An 18,480-nucleotide genomic window follows, 5' to 3' on the forward strand; every position below is an offset into this window, starting at 1 on the left:
TTTTGTTCCACCTCTTCCTTCTCTTTCACACTTTTCTGTTACTACTTTTTATGGGATTTTCATCCTCTGTCTTCCTCTGATCTTTTTATCCCTGTCTCCTTAACCATGACATGACCCCATTGGCATCCATGTTTGGGCTGAAAAACTCTGATAGGCCTAATACTAGACAGAAATAGTTTTTACTAGACAAAATAGGTTTACCCTTCTATATGGGCTTAAGCTATGAAAACTGAGTGAAAAGCTTCCACGTCATATTAGAGTTCTGTGAACCCGTAGGAGGTGATGTGTCTGCACTGGAGAAACATTAACTGAGCAGTACCCTTTTGCAGACCAGTGTTTGGTTTCAGGGCATAAACATATACTGGCTATGAACACTGCTCAAAGACCTTGTTAAGGAGTGGAGGCTATGAAGGGAAATAGTTCTCATGTTAATGGTAGCCAAGAAGTTGTTGGGCCTTGTTGTGGCTAAAAGAGTCTAAAGTAGGAAAATGATTTTTGAACTGAGGATAAATTGTCCTCTGTTGAACTTTTTATTTACTTGAAACCCTGTTCTCAGCATCCAAAGTCCAGGCAGCTGCTTTGATTTGTTCACTCAGAGCTTTCTCTGAGCCTCTTTTGGCTTTTCAGATCCAGCCTTATTTATGAAGGGCAGATAAAGTTGACTTATCTTATGGAGGAAGACTGCAAAACCACCCCCATCCCCTGAGATCCCGCCACAGGACTGTGCCAGGGCAGCGAGAAGAAGGAGGCAGAGGTCCCCCTGTGGGCATTACGCTGCCCATTGGAGGTGTAGGATGCCCATTGCCTTCACTGGATGCTGTGAAAGGGCTGTTGTTGCGAGGGGACGGGTGGATACTAGCCCCAACATCAGACACAGCTGGCATGGAAGGGCTGTAGGTGCCATTGCAGCTCACAGACTGGAACAGACTGGTGCTACTGGTGAGCTGCTGTGCAGCTTTACACAGGCGCTGGATGAGTTTCTCCCCACTGCTCAGCTCCTCACAGTCCTAATACCCCTGCTGGAGAGGAGCAGAGTTCATCTCAGTCCATACTGCCTCTGTAAAGTGCCTTGAGGTCTCAGTGTCATTCTTATTGTTAACACTGAAGTGCAGTCTCTCTCCATGACACTGAACTTTGCAGACACCAGTTCGAATTAGAGGCAAATAGTTCAAATGGCAGAAAGAGCTGCAAAAATGCATCAGTATAAAGGTTTTAGTGAGCAAAAAAGCTGCTTCCACTCCAGACCAGGTCACTGAAGCTTAAGATTTACCAGGCACAACTCATTTCCAATCTGCAGAAACAAAAGAACTCTGCTCTTCAGATACAAGATTAGTCTATGTAAGGGGAAAACAGTGCACAGAGAAAGATTTGTGAATGTCATCTTGGTACTGACAGCTCATCAAACAGCTCCTTGAAGGACTCACTTTGCTACCAGGTTAAAAAAGGGATAAAATAAAAGATAAAATAATATAATCAATGAACAAAATTAATGTCATTCCATATGCATTGTAGAACATTGGATGGATGAGCGAGCCCTATGTTATTTGTTCCCTGTTGAACAACTCTTTTTAAAATATATTTTTTGGTTTGATTTTTTTAAAGTCACCTTTGCAAGTTGCTATAGAATTATCAATCATTGTTTAACTGTGTGCTAAGTTCCCAAAGCCTTTGTGTGTAAATATGCCAACTGAAGGCTTGTTTACCAGAGAAAATACTGGTGCTCTGGCTAGGAGACAGTTTTAATCAAATATGGTTTCAGTAAGCAGGTATTTTTCATGTGGAATGTATTGGAAATGAGTATGTATCACAGAAATGGCCCTTGGACTATATATTGCTCTTGATAAATAGCAGAACCCAAAATTATATCAGCCGTTGCAGTTGATCAAAGGGAAAATAATGAAAGCTTTGTGCACGCTGGCAGAATTTGGCACACTAAAAGAGGTGGGGTCCTCATTTTTATTCTTCAAAAACTTGGAGAATACAAGTTTTACACTGGTGTTTTTAGAAAGTCTTATTAGTCCCTCCCTGTATTTTTCCTGGACCCATACTTTTCTTTGTTCTTGTCTCTCTTTTCTCTCTACCTACTTTTTTTCCCCCCCTTTTTTGCTTCACTGATACATCATTCTCAGGCCTTGCCAGAGGGGTGTCTTGTACTGAGGAGTCATTGGACAGTGAGGGAGAAACACTGTAATAGAGATTACACTTTTCTAGACAGAAGGCATAAATGGCAGTATTAGTGTTATTGAGACAAAAATATCAACTCATCAGCTTGAAACAAAAAGTTGCTGCTTTTTTTCACTTTTTAAACTGCTGTTAAAATATTTTGATCCAATTGTGCCCCCATTCTATTGGAAGTGTTCTTGGGAGCAGGATTGGACCTCAATATGGATGTGAAGTTATTGGATATGCTGCAGTGTTATCCATGCTAAATATACAGATTTCCATCTACACTTACAATATACGGATAAAATTTGGCAGTAGGTTTCTCCCTCCTCCCAAAGTTCTTGTCTCAGCTTTAATGAAAAACAAAATGCCTGTCAACAGAGCTGTAGTTATAATGCACTTAGTAGCAACTTAATATTTTAGTTGCCTTGAAGAGCTTTTTAAACATAGAGATTAATGGATGGCTAGATAAAGAAATTCTTCTACTAAAAGAATTAATTTTGCTTAATCCTTTTGAAATTAAGAGATGATACAGAGAGATGAGTAATGAAGTGCACTCTCTGATTGTGAGGTACCTAATAGATAACCGCAGGGGTTACTTCTCTCTCACCAGCTGTAATTACACTAATTACTGATATGGTGCCAGGAACACTAAGGCAGGCTGAGTGTGACAACACAAAACGGAATGTTTCTTAGCAAGCCATCTTTCTCCATCGGCTGGGCCAGAGGGAGGCTGACCATGTTATGAGGTTAATGTGTGCCTTCTGCAGGAGGGAAGAGACCAGGTACCTCTGTTGCTCACAGGCTTTTTTGTGGTGAAGACATGAAGCTTGACTTCAGGTCTTTCTAAGGGGGGGCAATTTTAGGCCACAGGCTGAGGACTCAATCTGTCCTTAAAGAAATTAGTCTTATTCTGGCCACTGAAACTACTCAAGTGAGTAGAAGTTACTCCTGTGAGTAAGTTTGCCAGACTGATCTTGTCATTGACAAGAACGTAATGAAAGAAAATGGTGCATGAGGAGAAGGGAAAATTAATAAACTACATTTAAGTATATATAAAATTCCTGGACAAGTGGCCCCGACTATGAAGGTAAATGGTGCTTGTAAATTCCATTTAATCTTCTGAGGTTTTCTTTTACTGTAACTCTTACAATATCTCAGAGGAAATATTTTAAAGATGACTTGCACATTTCAGCAAAAGAATGAATATCAGGTTTCAAGATTTATCGATGGGCTGTTTTAAAACAAAAGATCTTCTTTTTCCCTTTGGGATTACTCTACAATTATTTTCATTTCCCCGGGTTTTTTGTCCACTGTATTATAAACTTCTCTGGGGACATCTATTGTTAGATGTTTTCACACATGTAGGCCCCCTTCATTCCCCTTAATAAATGATAAAATTGTGCTCCAGTATGTGCAACACGTTCTCAAAATACATCTGAATTCCATTATACAGTTTGTCATTTGCATGATACCTTCTGAGTTACTGCTCTCAGAGAAGACATGCGTACTACAGAGAAATGCTCTAGCAAAATGAAAAACAAGTTCTGGATGAAGTCCATAGGGTAAATACCATAGGGTATGTTGAACTGATGGCCTTATTTCCATGAAAGTTCAGGGGTAGAAAAGGTTGCATCTCAGTGCTAGTCACCATTCGCATGCACAGTGTTCCCTACACAGAGGTATTGCTGCAAATGAGAGTGTAACAAGGGCTTCATAGTTCAGGGTGGTATAATGCACTACTCTTTTTCACCTCAAAAACATTTATTTGATGATTCCTGCCTGTTATGGTTTTAAGTCTTATTAAGTATCACAAGTTAAATTTGCCATAACAGCCTAAGCTCTCTCCTTAATATCGAACAGAATAACTAGTTGTAGCACACACTACCCCAGTCTAAATTACACAAACCTCCATTTAATATTGTCCTTTTGTATCAGTGAAAGCTTGAAGCAGGAGAGAGCTCTTTCCTTGGAAAGCACCCACATCATCTGGATGCTTCCCGTACCAGTCACTGCTTCTCCTTATCAACGCTTTTCTGTGTCTTTTGTGTCACTAGGCACAGTTTCATCCTTACCTTTTCAGCCAAATTTAAGCAATACATCCTACCTGGGAATGAAGCATGGTTTGCCCATTGAGGTTGCAAGGACAACGTTACAGATTTACAAAAACGGATGGGATAAATATTTTGAAAAGCAGGAATCTTATAAATATATTCCCATTTCACCAGAGACAAACCTGACAAGAAAAGAACGGCATGTCTATATGTCTGGTTAACACCATTCCTTGTCTGTCTTCCTGCAGAAGCAACACTTGTGTTTGGTGTGATATGACCCAGATGGGGTAGGCATTTTGTACAAAAATGGTTTGACATGAACGAGTTAATTTTCTGGGCAGCTCAGGATTAGGGAATTGCCCAGTATTTCCTTCACTGGCTGCTTGCAACCCCCTCTTCCCTTTTCTCCATCCTTTTCATTCCCACAAGGCTTTTTCTACATGCGAGTGGAGCTCCAGTGCAGTGGTGAACTGATCCCAGAGCAAATTAGAAGTGCACAACCTGGATCCTATTTAGGCTGCCTCTTAAGAGCCTCTTCCTTGGTGAAGCTGTCTCACCAAACCTGTAACAACATCTTATAAACACAGTGTGCTCCCATCATGGCCTCACACGACCGGAGCAGGAAGAAATGCATAGCATTCTCAGAAGTTTGCTGGCAATCCAGACCTTATTCACTTGTAAAAAGCATTTCAATGCAGTATACATTAAAACAACAAAAAAAAAAAAATGTTGAGCTGTGAAAATACTCCTTTAAGAAGTGTAGTGTCTTCTATAAAAATACTTGACATTTAGTTATATCATGATAGTGGTTTTTCAGGGAGGAGATTATCTCAGATCTCCTAATTAAATCCTCACTTGCTCATGCACAGTATCCCAAACCAGCAGGTCTGGTGTGCACAAAGCAACTGCTGAACTCAACGGTACGGATGGGCTACAAGTCCAATATCAGTGTGGATGCGGCTGAGCTTGGTGCCACCCCAGTAAATTTCAGTCCAGGACCCAGAGTTGAGTTGAGATTCTGCTGCCTTTACTTTTCCCAGTGCCTAGGCTTATATTTTAACCAAATAACTCATGCTGTAACAACTGTTTGGAGCGGCTAGAGGGACTTAGTGACTCACTCATGCTGAACATGAACATGGAGAGGAAAAAGGTATAAAATGGAGCCTGTCCCACTGAGAAACAGAAGCCATGATGGCATTTGCGTAATCTTTTGACATTGTCTGTTAAGAGAACAGGTACAAAGGAGTTTCTGGTTATGTTTAAACTGGTTTATTATCATGGTATTTTTTAAAACTGTATTTTTGGAAAATGTGTGAAGAGTCAAAGACACAAGATAAAAATTTAGCTCACTATGCCAAAATCATAATAAACTGTTAGAAAAATAGCTCATTTTGATTTTGGTCCATCTCGTCATCTTCTGAGGCCCAGGGCAAGTTGAAGGATCCTAAAAATAATATTTTGTTGTTGCTATTTCTAGTGAGACTTTTACAGAACTCAACCTAGTGAAGCCTTCATCCAGCCATTTGTCTAGTTAGATTTGTACAATCTGCCTCGGGAACCAATTCATCCCCAAAGGAAGTGGTATTGTAGTCAGTGAGATTGCCCCTACTTACACCACAGATAAATGTGTTGCTTTGTCCCAACATTTCTGCTTTGCAATAATTTTAGATTCCAAATTATAAACCCCTGAAAATTGTAGATTATAACAAATGTGCTGACACAACTTCAACTGTTACAGTAAACGGCATTGCTCTAACAATGAAATGAAAAATCCTACTTAATCCCACTCTTTCCTTAAAGTGGTGTTTTGCATTGGCTATGGATGAAAAGACAAACAAGTACATGTATATTCAATAATAATGTCAGCTGGGTCAGAGAAGAATAAGAAATAAAATTAATTCATAACACCTCTGGAGATAGCTTTGTGATACAGGTAGTTTTCTCGTTGATTTGCCCTCACTGACAGTATTCATTGTAACTTTAACATATCCATCAAATCGGCCTTTGTTAATAGCTGGGCTGATCTTCATAAGAAATATACTCTGTAATCTCCAGTCTGGGTGTTTCTGAGGTTAGCAATTACCTAGAGCAGAATAGATCATATGTGTATTTATAGGGATCTTTCATTCAAGAGGGTCTAATTTCACGTTCAAACCACCCAGACGGTGTTTGAGAGAACTGAGATACAGAGCTCTTCTGTCTCAGGGCTTTGAAGCTGCACTGGGATACCTCTCTAGATATGATAGTGAAATGGTCACCTTGGATTAAGGTTGCTGGCAATCTCAGAAAGCCCTTATTGGGCTTTGAGTGTGATCAGATGCTACTTGCTTATAAATGAGAGTTAATAGAAACATTGAGCAGTACAAGCTACTGTGACCCATGTCTTCAGAATATTAAGCACATTTTAAAATTTGTGGAAGACCATCTAGTCCTCTGCTTTCTGTAAAATATTACCTCTTCCAACAAATGTCCTCTGGGAGCAGGTTATTTGAACTCTTCAGCATTCTCCTTTCATTTACACATACTGTGTATTTTTAATTTATTCCCTTATTTCTCTGACTACCATATATTTATTGTTGATACCGTACTCAGTTTCTCTTTAATTATTCCATCTGCCAGGAGAGTGTGATGCATTTTAGAAGCTGTGTGGTTTAGTTGTTTAACCTTTGAGTTTTGTAACCGAATGGGATGACATATTCTTCATTTAGCAGAACAGGCTAAGAAGAATTATATACTCCAAGTGATAAGCTTGGAACTGCTAAAGAAATACCAAAATCCAATTTTTTTCCTCTCTCTAGTCATCTAAACATCCATTAGTCTCTTGAAGGGAACTCATAAATCCTACAAATTTAGTTTATCTGAAACCAGCTCTAACAGTTGTCCTTCCTACTAATCATGTTTTATATCCATTTTATATTTTTCAATATTCAATAAACATGTCTTGAGCTTACTGTACTTGTTAGAAAGTGTCTGCAGTATAGGCTGTATGAGGACAGTTATTAATCAGCCATTTCAGATGGCGGTTTGGTTGGTTTAGTAAGTGTATTCATTTATCTTTTTTATGTTTTTTTTTTTCATTGTTCTTTCCATTTATCCAATATGGAATTTCCTATGTCCTTTTTGGTTTATTTCTACCAGAATATGTCAAAAAGGAATTTAATATGTAACAAATGAAAAAAAAGCAATAGCTGGAAAGAAAAAAAGAAAACACACCACCCTTTGGGCTTCATTCATGGAAAGATCCTTTGCATTATGTCCTCTTAGATCTGCATTAAAAAATAATAATAGACCACATTATCTAGCAGTGCTGCTTTAAAGCAGTAGAGAAATTACACATTAAAGTGAGATGTAGGTTTAAAAGTAGGAGCGTAGGATTGAATTAGAGTTAAGAATCAGAATGATATAGTCTTGTATGAAGATGGTCTCGGTTTCCTGCAGGTATTGTCCTTCTGGTGTGTAATGAGACTTGCAGATAACAATCCCGGGCTGTGGATAGATGGAGGTACAGCGATATGTTGAGAAAAGTACAGCAAGGAATGACATTGGGGAAACAAATTAATGTGTCTGCTAGATAAACAACATTAAATGTTCCTGTTCATCACCAAAGTCCAGGACTCTAAAGACTAAATTTCCTGAAAAATTCTGCAGTGGGTTTGTGTGGCAAGGTTTTCATGGGGGGCAGACTACAGTGGTGGCTTCTGTGAGGAGATGCCAGAAGCTTCCCCCATGTCCAACAGAGCCTGTGCCAGCCAGCTCCGAGACGTACCCGCCACTGGCCAGAGCCAAGCCCATCAGCGATGGTGGTAGCACCTCTGGGATAACGTAGTTAACCAGGGGAAAAAGTTGCTGCACAGCAGCAGCTGGGAGAGAGGGGTGAGACTATGTGAGAGGAAGAACTCTGCAGACACTGCGGTCAGTGACTAAGGAGGGGGAAGAGGTGCTCCAGGTGCCAGAGCAGAGATTCCCCTGCAGCCCTTGGTGAAGACCATGGTGAGGCAGGCTGTACCCTGCAGCCCAGGGAGGTCCATGGTAGAACAGGTTGATGTGCCCCAAAGGAGGCTGTGGCCCTGTGGGAAGCCCACAATGGAGTGCGCTTCTGGTAGGACCTGTGGACCCATGGAGACAGGAGCCCACACGCTGGAGGAGATCTTCTGGCAGGACCTGTGACCTCATGGAAGGGATCCACGCAGGAGCAGCCTGTCCCTGAAGGGCTGTACCCCTCGGAAGGGACCCACGCTGGGGCAGTTCATGAAGAACTGCAGCCTGTGGGAAGGACCCATGCTGGAGAAGTTCATAAAGGACTGTCTCCCACAAGAGGGACCCCACACTGGAGCAGGGGAAGAGTGTGAGGAGGAAGGAGTGTCAGAGACGGTGTGTGATGACCTGACCACAACCCCCATTCCCTGTCCCCCTGCACTGCTCCATGGGGAAGAGGTAGAGAAATCATCAGTGAAGTTGAGGCCGGGAAGAAGGGAGGGATGGAGGGAAGGCGTTTTAAGATTTGGTTTTATTTTCTCATTACCCTACTCTGATTTGATTGTCAATAAATGAAATTCATTTTTTTCCCCAAGTCAACTCTGGTTTGCCCATGACAGTAACTGCTGAGTGATCTCTCCCTGTCCTTATCTCAACCCATGAATTTTTCATTATATTTTCTCTCCCCTGTCCAGCTGAGGAGGGGGAGTGACAGAGCAGCTTGGTGGGCACCTGGTGTCCAGCCAGAGTCAACCCACCACAGATTCTTACTTTTCGAAGATTCTTCTTCCATGCTACAGTCTTACTTTTATGGGTTCAGATATTACAGGGAGGCATCTGCCATTTATCAAAACATTAATGACTAGTAGTTACGCGTCCAGATACTTTGTAACCACGGAGCTGCCCGACAACAGAGGTCACTGGAAGACAGATGACTTACAAACCAGTTTAAAGATCTCCTTGCTCTTTCTCTTTTTAAGAGCACCAGCAGGGCTTCAAACCTTCTGATATTTCCACATTGGGATTATTGTCCCCTCTTTAAAATTCCTTATACCAGGAGGCTTCCATGATTTACTGGTAGTCTTCAAACAACAAAAAAAACACCTTCCTAATAGAACATCCATTGATTGCTACAGTTATTTAAAAGCTAACAATAAAAAATCATAGACTTCAGTCTCCATCAAGGCAGAAAGGAAACAGTAATTGCAATTTGTGAGCCTCCTGCCGTGGGTAAAGGAGCTCAGCCTGGGAGAAAGGAAGCGCAGCAATTTTAGTGGCTGCCAGAGCGGATCTGGGAGAGATGTGCCGATTCATTCATACATCATCCTGTGATAAAAGAATTTCTCAAGGTGAAGAGATGGGTGTGAGGTAGAAGCGTGCCCAAAGGAATATCAGGTCTGAGGAGGACCACCAGATAAAAGCGTGAATATATGGGAAGCTGTACGGGACAGTAGTTGGTGGCTACTTGTAATGTCTCTCTAGGTAGACAGATCTCCAAATAAAAGACCTTTTCTGCAAAGATGTAACAGCAAATAATATGGTTTGTTTCCCCACGTGTTTTGCTATACCCAAGTCTTGGGTTAAAAAAAAAGTACTCTGAGTGTTAATATAGTAATATGCATTATTCAACTCTTTCTTCTGCCAGAGGAAGGGAAGGAGGCATTGGGACAGCCACATCTTTTAGGCGTTTCCTTCCCCTTTGACCAACGGCAGGGAGCAGTGATATCAGATTTCCCTGTATTGAAGAAAAAAAAAAAAAGGGGGTGGGGTGGGGAATATGAATTAGCAGATTCCTAGCTTGAAAAAAGTTTGCTCTGCCTTTAGATACTACCAGCTGTGAGGTCCTATCAAACCTCAAACAAGGTCGTCCTCTTCTTGCTGTTGTCCACTCTGCATTCTCGGTTTGGTACAGGCCTCAGAGAAGATCAGTGATGCCCTATATCAGAATGAAACACAGAGGACTTTTTCTCAGGTTTTAAGTCTCAGAGTTGAATTTCCCTTCCACCTTCTGATTTAGAAATACACATAGGTGTATATGGACTAATAACCGTGAGACAACGTGGAAATAAAAGAGGACATGAAAGAGGACCTGACTGCCAGACTTTATGATGGATGAGTCTGAAAGTCATTTGTTCTTACTTAGCATCACAGGAGGACTAATGCATACATACATGCAGTATTCATCAGATTACGTATCACAGATCTGATTTTGCTGTTGTTGAATTGAAGGAGTTTTTCCTCCGACTTTGCTGAAGGGTAGATTCAGTCCATTGTATATAAAGTTAATTCATTAAATGTAATTCTGTATCGTCTCTCTTTTTTTCAGAATGCTTGAGGATGATCTGAAACTCAGCAGTGATGAAGATGACAATGAACAGGTAAATGCATCTGATATAAGTACATAGACCATATAATCTGAAAAAGTTGAATCAGTTGAATGTGATTGCATGTTGGTTTACTATATTTGCATCAAAAGCATTTTGGTGTGCTGCAGAATCCACTAGCTTAAATCTTGCTGAGCATAGAACCTCTGTGGGAGGAAACTTATTCTTAAACAGGAATGTATTTTGTCAGTTTTGCTGAATTAACTTTGTGAAGTGGATTAAACTAGAGCAAAACATGACTTTTCAGCCTTGGAATAAGAGACTTCACATGGCATCACCCAGGAGTAGCTAATGAGCTCTGAGTTTCTATTCTCCGTTGTACCAAACTAACTGTGGAACAGCTTCCACTTGTTTCACAATCAGCTTCTGAAATCGATTACCTTTTTGGAAGTGGATGCAAAATGACCACGTCAGACCACTGTCACAACTGCAGAGTTGGTTTGCACTTTGCAATTCATTTGTACAATTGCACCCGAGAAGATTGGGTCTGTAGGTTTTGTTCCAGTCAGTGAGTAAAGGGCTGGGCGTCCATACTTAGTATCCAGTGACTCCCATTTAAGAGAGGGAAAATCCTCAGTGTGTAGCTGTAAATCATTACTGAAAGTCTGTCAACCTACTTAGGACATTAACAAAAAATCATCTTCAGAAAACTGGCTCATGTCATTTTCTATCCTTCCCACTTTATAAATATTTCTGGATAATGCTGGGAAATAAAGCTGGTGTAATTCTTATTCTCAACATTCTTATCAGAAAAAAAAAAAAAAAGAGACTTTGGATTAAATTCATCCTTCATGTTACTTTACATATGCAATAGGTTCGAATGTGTAAACGTCTGCAGTGAGAGAAAGGTAGTGCAATAAGTCAGCATAAGATCTTCTGTTCAGCCTGGGAAATGTTAATTATAAGTCAATCTTTCTTTCTTATTTATTTTTAAACCACCTAAATGTTCTCCTTCAACCTACCTAATCCATCCTTTAGGGTCATGGCAGCAAAGATTTACCTTCTGGTGTCAGTTAACGCCTTAGTTGTACAAGTCAGTATTTTTTAGCACCAAGATAGACTTGCGCTCTCATCCGAAGCCAAAGGATCAAAAGCCTGTACTTGTGCAATGCACTGTTCTACAAACATGGTGGCTTATGAAACCAGCAGGTTTCCTCATCTATTGGAAACTTGCCCAAATAATCCTGTAAAATGACATTGTGATACTGAGGCGCTCAAAATATAGAAAAGGAAATATATTATGTGGTTGGAGTTACTTTTGTTTTCCTACAGTAGCAGTTTTATAGTGACTTAAGTAGAATTATTGCAAATTTATACAATTTATACTGCTAAGATGAAATCGTGTATCGTTGCTGAATGAAGAATTCAGCAAACGCCTGGACCAGCGTTTGCTAACATCCAACGAAAAGCCCTCACTGACTTGAATAGTTGTCATCTCTCATGTTAATCCCAAGCAGGAAAGACACGGTTATTTCTACACTGCCCAGTGGAGTATTGATAGCTCTCAAAACATCATTGCTGTCATGTGGTATATGCGTGCTTCTTACCCAAAGGCAGCGTCAGGCTCGTGAACGGCATCACATTGCTCCCAGTTCAGGGGCTGCAGCCTGAGTCCTTGTGTGGGGTGATGTGCCCAGGCTGTAGGGAGCCTCAGACTGCACCAAAACTCAGTGTGACTTTCCAGCAATACCATTCGCAGCATCAGCTGCAGAGAGACAAGACAGCACAATAAGGACCATTCATGTAGTTTCTCAAAATTTTAGAGTACATAGAAAATGCTTTTCCGTTTGGAAATGTGAGCTTCATCTCACTCTAAGTGATTAGAATCAATTCAAACCTAAGCTCTTCCTTAAGAAAGCTCTTCTTAAGAAACAGATTATGGTCCAAATATTTAGGGATTCCACACATGAAGACTTGGAACCACGTAAAACATAAATGAATTGTTTGGATGGAAGGCACACTGAGCATATTTCTCCAATGCCCTGCACTTCAAGGGATACTTCAAGGGAAACCTTCACCTTTCCAATGTACCCCACATATGTATGGTTTTATCTCTTTCATTTGTATTACAAACAGAGGGAAGAGACAAAGTTGCACATATTATAGGAAAGAATCCCACAGCTTTTTAGGTTTATTGAATGAATGACTGTATGTGTCTGTACTTTAGATTTGTGTCACACGCTGCATCCCAGACTAAGGCCTTGCAAAGCTGAGCAGCGTGGCTCTGCTGCATCACTCACACGTTGCACTGGCAGTGCCTTCACACTTTCGCAGCTTCTGCCGTATCTCTTTAAAGAGAGGGGATTGGAAATGGAAAGAAATGTTGATCTGACGCGCTGGTCAGACATGTAAACGTCAACTAATAACTGCAATGGGGTTTGACTGCAAAATATTTTCTCCATATAAAATATTAATTCATGAGGGACAGATCAAGGCAGTTACAATATGTGAATTTTAGAGTGTTGAATGTTCATCTGTGAAGCCCAAGGTTAGAATTTTTTTTTTTAAACATAAAGATTTTGCAGTCCAATGCCCCTTGTAATTCAGCTGTACACAGGTGCGCACTCTGGAATGGAGAGGAAAGATTAAAACTCCCAGCTGAAAACCATTTTACCAGTTTATGCAACATTTCTGTCAGGAAATGGAATCAGTGTCTTTACAATGTTTCTGATTTTTTTAAAAAATTTTGCTATAGGCTTGCAGCCAATGTGAAGCATGAGCTGCCTTTTACTCATTTTTATTAATAAAAACACAGTATGTAAAAATCAAATTTGTTATCTTTATCTCCTCTCGTTTCAAGAAAATTTAAATTCTTTGAGAACAGTGGTCGTTAGGGAGCCCTGGGATTTGTCCTTTGAGAATTGCTAGGGACCTTTCAATCTTCACACGGCAGGCATGGTAGTGTCACTGATCCATAAATGCACCTTGATCTCAACTTTTAGTGAATGTCTATAGTATGTGGAGAGTTTGATCAATCAGCCTGTCTTCTGAGCCTACCAGTAGTCCATTTGTCATGATGGAAGATTGTTAGAAGCTTGTCTGCAAGAAGCAAAACTCTTCTGTCTTATTCTCTCACTCCTATGAACTTATTTCTGATCTGTATTGCATTTATGTAGGGGTCTATGGACCTTGTGCACTTTCAGGTGTTAAACATCTTCCTTTTCTTCCACTGCTGAGAAGAAACCCGACCCACATGATAGCTCCTGTCAATCATATAATTAAGAAGTTGAGTCTGATTTCAGCTACCTACCAGGTTGAAGCCAGTAGAAAGTATTTATTGTATAGATGGTGTTAGCAAGGTTGTTACTGAACATGCCGCCCACTTTTATCATTCAGTTTTCAAACAGGATTTTGAATAACTGGAAATTGTTCTTACGAGTTATAAACAGGATCTGGAGAACCTTCCTTACCACAAGTGTTAGGTCTTCTTTAGTTCGGCCAAAAAGAGTTAAGGTAGTGCATGATGATGGCCTAGCAACATATTACCAAGAAAAAGATTCCTGAAAGGAGGCTATACTTCACCCCAGAGAGCTTAAGAAGCTTCAGCAAATGAGTTGACTGGAAGTCCAAACTACTAGTGCCAAACAGCTGCAAATTGCATGGAAGCCTTGTAGTTTCCCTCTCCTTTTAGACTTCTGGCAGTTGTGGTCTTAAAGTAGAAGTTGTCAAGTGATTTTCTTTGTGCTGTGATGTGTAGGAGGGCCAATGAGATGTTCATTGCAGGTCTCTTCAGTCTTCAGATCTGTAAAGCTTTGGACCATATAGATCTTTGCAATAGAGCATGAGGCAAGTTACAAGTCACTCCACTCCAGCTGCAGACTCCCATCATCACTTTTTGGGCCTCGCTTGGAGAGATCACAGTTATCACCTATATCTAACACATGTAAACACAGCCCACAGTATCTTCAGTGTAGACACTTTGGACCTGGCCATATGACACATGCTTTGTCCTATAGACAAAATGCTGATTCTTATGTCTCATTGAGGGTGATTTGGGATTAAAGACACACAGAAAATGACGGGTTAGATCTGGAATCAATTTTCATTTACAGCTGAGAAGCAGTTATTGATGCTGTGCTCACAGTTCAATAAAAGATCTAAAGATATAGACCTTGTGTTTCTCTTTCAATATAAGCAGCATAATCAGTCTCAAATGTTTTTACAAAGAAAATTGTATTGACAGTTTTATTAAAATTGCTGTCTTTAAAGTTTTAAGTTATCCACAATTTGACCTGCTTGAATGGTTTTTAATATGCACACTGACCAACCCAATAGATTTTTATGTCACGTATTTATAATACCAGGTACACATCTGTTTAATATATTATTTGAGCAATATTGCTACATTTAAGCATTGCCTGGATTGTAAAGTCTTGTAGTATTGTCACTGAGAGGGATGTTGGCATACGCATCAGTACTGCATTCAGAAGTCCTACCGCACAATGTTTTCAGATGGGCTACAAGACATACAGTCAAGGCAGATGACAGATGTTATTACTAAAACTGGTAGATGACAAGGCATTTCAGAGATGCTAATGTTAACACTCTTCTGTGAGGAAGGACAGAGCTTTTAGATGGCTTTATTAATCAGTTAAAAAAATACATCAGAAATTAGGAAGAGTAGTGAAGATTTTTAATTAGTAGCTCAGCTCAGCTAAATGAGCTTAGATAAAACACAGGTTAGTATTTTTGTTCTTTAAAGCACCTCTGTATAATCCAAATTAGCTTTGAGCTCAAAGGCATCCAAATGAGTTTTGCCTGGATACAGTATTTTAAGTGGCTGTAGTGTACCAAATTTTCTCTAACCAGCTCGTCTTTGTTCTTCTGCCGAAGGAATAGTCCTGTTAACCTTTGAAACGCGTACTTAATTTAAAGCACGTTACTAGCATTCTGTATGTATTTGAACCAAAGAAACTTTTATACTAGTTACGGACCTGCTGCATTTTCAGTATTTTATGTAGAGAGTGTTTTTGGCAGAACAAGTCAAGAAGATGTTTTTCTTTTCTATTTGATTTTTTTTCCTCCTTCCCTTAATAATTGCCACTTTATTGCCACTTCTCTGATGACCACACAAACATGCATATAATCCATGGCCCTGCTCTGTCGCTTATATTTTAAAAAACATAATTCTTTTTTCCTAGATGAGTATTAGGTAATTATATATAAAAGTTTTGACTTTGTCGCTGGGTCTAAAAAGGTGATCAGCCAGAGGCTTAGCTTTGAATTCTTATAATGCATACTGAGCTTTCAAAGCCTTTACTCAAGTTAAATTTTTAAAAAGTTTATGAAATTCTAAGACACAGTATGCCTTCATCATATCATGTAAACACTTTTTAAAGTGGAACGGTGACCACTTTCCTGGTACCAATAGGTACACCTTCCTGTTATATTTTTCCCATTTTTTAGCTGGATCTTGAACAAGCTGTTTACCTCCCTGAGGTTTTACACATTTCTGTTTACTCTGTTATCAGCAGAAAGGCTGAAGAACAGCTCTTCAGTCATGACATCAATACTGTACACACAGTGAGAGAGGTCGTCTTGTTAAAGCTGTAGAAAAATCAGGTGGATTAGGGTAAAACTAGGTGCAAAATAACTTTCATACAGTCTTTTAATGTAAGCAGTTTATCTGTCATTGGGTTCCATTGAAATCCCAGAGTGGTGCAGCAGCAGTTGTAGCCACAGCAGCATGTGTTTTGATAAAGATCCCACATTCCAGGGTTTAATATCTACAGTCATGTTTTATAATTGTAGGGAAATGTTTTCATTAAGCCATTAATGAAAACAGAAGCTATTAGGGTAATACAGTCATTCTCCAACCTTGTCAGTCTATAACCATGAAAAATCCTTTTGTAAAGGTATGTCTATTCTTGCTACCCCAGTCCATTTTAATTGGTATTCAAACTATTTTATTCTGCACAACACTAGTTGAAACAACCATATATCATCAACTGTGTAAAATGAATACTCCAGCTTCCATTAGACAAATCTTTGGAAATATGAGATTTGATGGCTGACATGTCTAAGGTTATAATTCACATGGTAATGACGTAGGTTCATATCATATATTTGCTTATTATCAGCAGAAACTTTCAGTAACCACTCTGAGATCTGGGCTGAGCTTGCTGCAGTTATGCAGCAAAAAACATGGCACGCCACTAGACAGTGTTATCAAAAGCTTTTAACTTGTTCAAATTCACAGAATCTCATGTAATTGTTTCCGCACATGTTGTTGTTGTGGAGGTCATCCATCAGTGAGGAAGGGGATTAATACAACCCTCAGGACAAATGGTTGCTGTAGAGTGCACAGCACTGCAGATCAACATGAAGTTTGCCCCTGCAGGTTGGAGCCATGCTCTTACCTGGGCCCTGAGGCAGCAGCTGCCTGGCCCAGCCAAGGCGCTGGAGGAGCCCCATCCCTCCCATTGACTTGCCTTTGCCATGGGTTGCCTAGTGTGCGGTGGCAGCTCAGCGTTTCAAAAAACCCTCTGCCGCAACAGAGGAGATAATACAGGAAAAGAAAATACCGGCAGGCAGCCCTGACAAATCGGGAATGAAATGCCTTAGTTGAAAAGATGGAGAAATACAGCTGCAAAAAGTCCTCTCCTCACTTCCCCACAGGTAAGCAGGCACTTCATAGCCCCACAGGGCTCTCTTAAACAGGTGCTTATCTTGGATTTAGTTTTTCATGCCACCAGCCTGAAGCAGCCAGGCTCTGTCAGCCATACCATAAGACATTATTCACCTAAAGGAGAAGCTTAAAAAAGAACTGATGCCTCCCTCACTAATTAAATAGAGGTGGACAGGCCAGTTGTTCCTCAGTACAGCATAAGGACCAGACGCTGGAGACCTGCCAGCCCTTTTGGGGTATGAGAGAGGAGGGAGGTGCAGCTTTCAGTCCATGGGACGGGTCATGTACTCTGTGTGTGTGTGCACGCTTGTGCACACGTTTTTTTTTAATGAGTCTTTATTATAAGCTTGGAGGAAAAATATATTTCCCCAGGGCCTCTTGCTATGTATGCCACTTATGCAGAAGCCCTGTATTGTTTTGGCATCAAGCAGAGGCAGCAGCAGGTGAGATAACTGATTGACACTAGCATTGTTTTTGTTAAGAGAAAAGCCAGACTTGACCATACTGTCCTATAAAAATAAATCTGAAGTCTGTGATATCTGCAGGCCATCTCAGTGCTCAACACTCACTAATCTGACCACATAGGAAACATTTATCTCCCTTTTCTCCTCAAAAGGAGAGTGTGATTTTTATCATTAATGCCTTGTGAAGCATTTTGGTAAAGAAAGTGTCTGGCTTTCTTATGCTGGCCATCTGCAGTGTCACTCTTTTGTAAAAGCCCAAGGAACTGCCTGTGAATTTCAAAATCTAAATTCCTGGGAGTTTTTTACACCAGTAGATGATAGTGCTAGTGCTGGCTTTGAGACTGGGGGTTTGAAAAAGTCTGAAGGAGGGACTCATAGGTAGCCAGAACAAGCGTAAAGTAGGTGATGAAAAGGGCATGATAAACCCAGTAATTAGCTTCTGTCAGCCAGAATAAGGGGAGAAGAAGTGAAAGTTGATCTTCCCTGGAGGTACTCCAGAAGGAGAACAGTAATGAGACCTAAACACCTTAATTTTTCCTACAATGAACTCTGCAAGGTTTGCTGGGGTTGGAGGTGCTCCATTTTGTGCCGGCAGGATGAATCTTCCCAGAACAGGCCTGCTCGTAGGGACAGGTCAGGACCACAGTGTGACAGTGCAATTGATTTGGGCAGGGTGCTCTCACAGAGAGCACGTCTGCTTCACAGAATTACCAATTTCGTGGCAATACTGTTAAGTGTAATTTTTGGAGCTGTGCAATTTAGTAATTGGCTAAGTCCTCTGAGCAATGTACTAAACCAGACCAAGGTCAGCA

The 18,480-nt window shown here is 40.4% G+C and overlaps 1 protein-coding gene across 7 annotated transcripts in view; it reads left to right on the forward strand.

The window, feature by feature from the left end:
* Window positions 1-18,480, forward strand: part of AFF2 (ALF transcription elongation factor 2) — a 340,458-nt gene that overhangs the window by 239,272 nt on the left and 82,706 nt on the right. For all 7 annotated transcript variants that reach the window (XM_075107035.1, XM_075107036.1, XM_075107034.1 and 4 more), the window contains one exon: window positions 10,519-10,570. In XM_075107035.1, coding sequence (XP_074963136.1) covers window positions 10,519-10,570 — 52 coding nt within the window. The remainder of the gene's footprint in view (window positions 1-10,518; window positions 10,571-18,480) is intronic.

The sequence above is a fragment of the Phalacrocorax aristotelis genome, chromosome 11 (assembly GCF_949628215.1).
Source record: "Phalacrocorax aristotelis chromosome 11, bGulAri2.1, whole genome shotgun sequence".
Classification (NCBI taxonomy): Eukaryota; Metazoa; Chordata; class Aves; order Suliformes; family Phalacrocoracidae; genus Phalacrocorax; species Phalacrocorax aristotelis.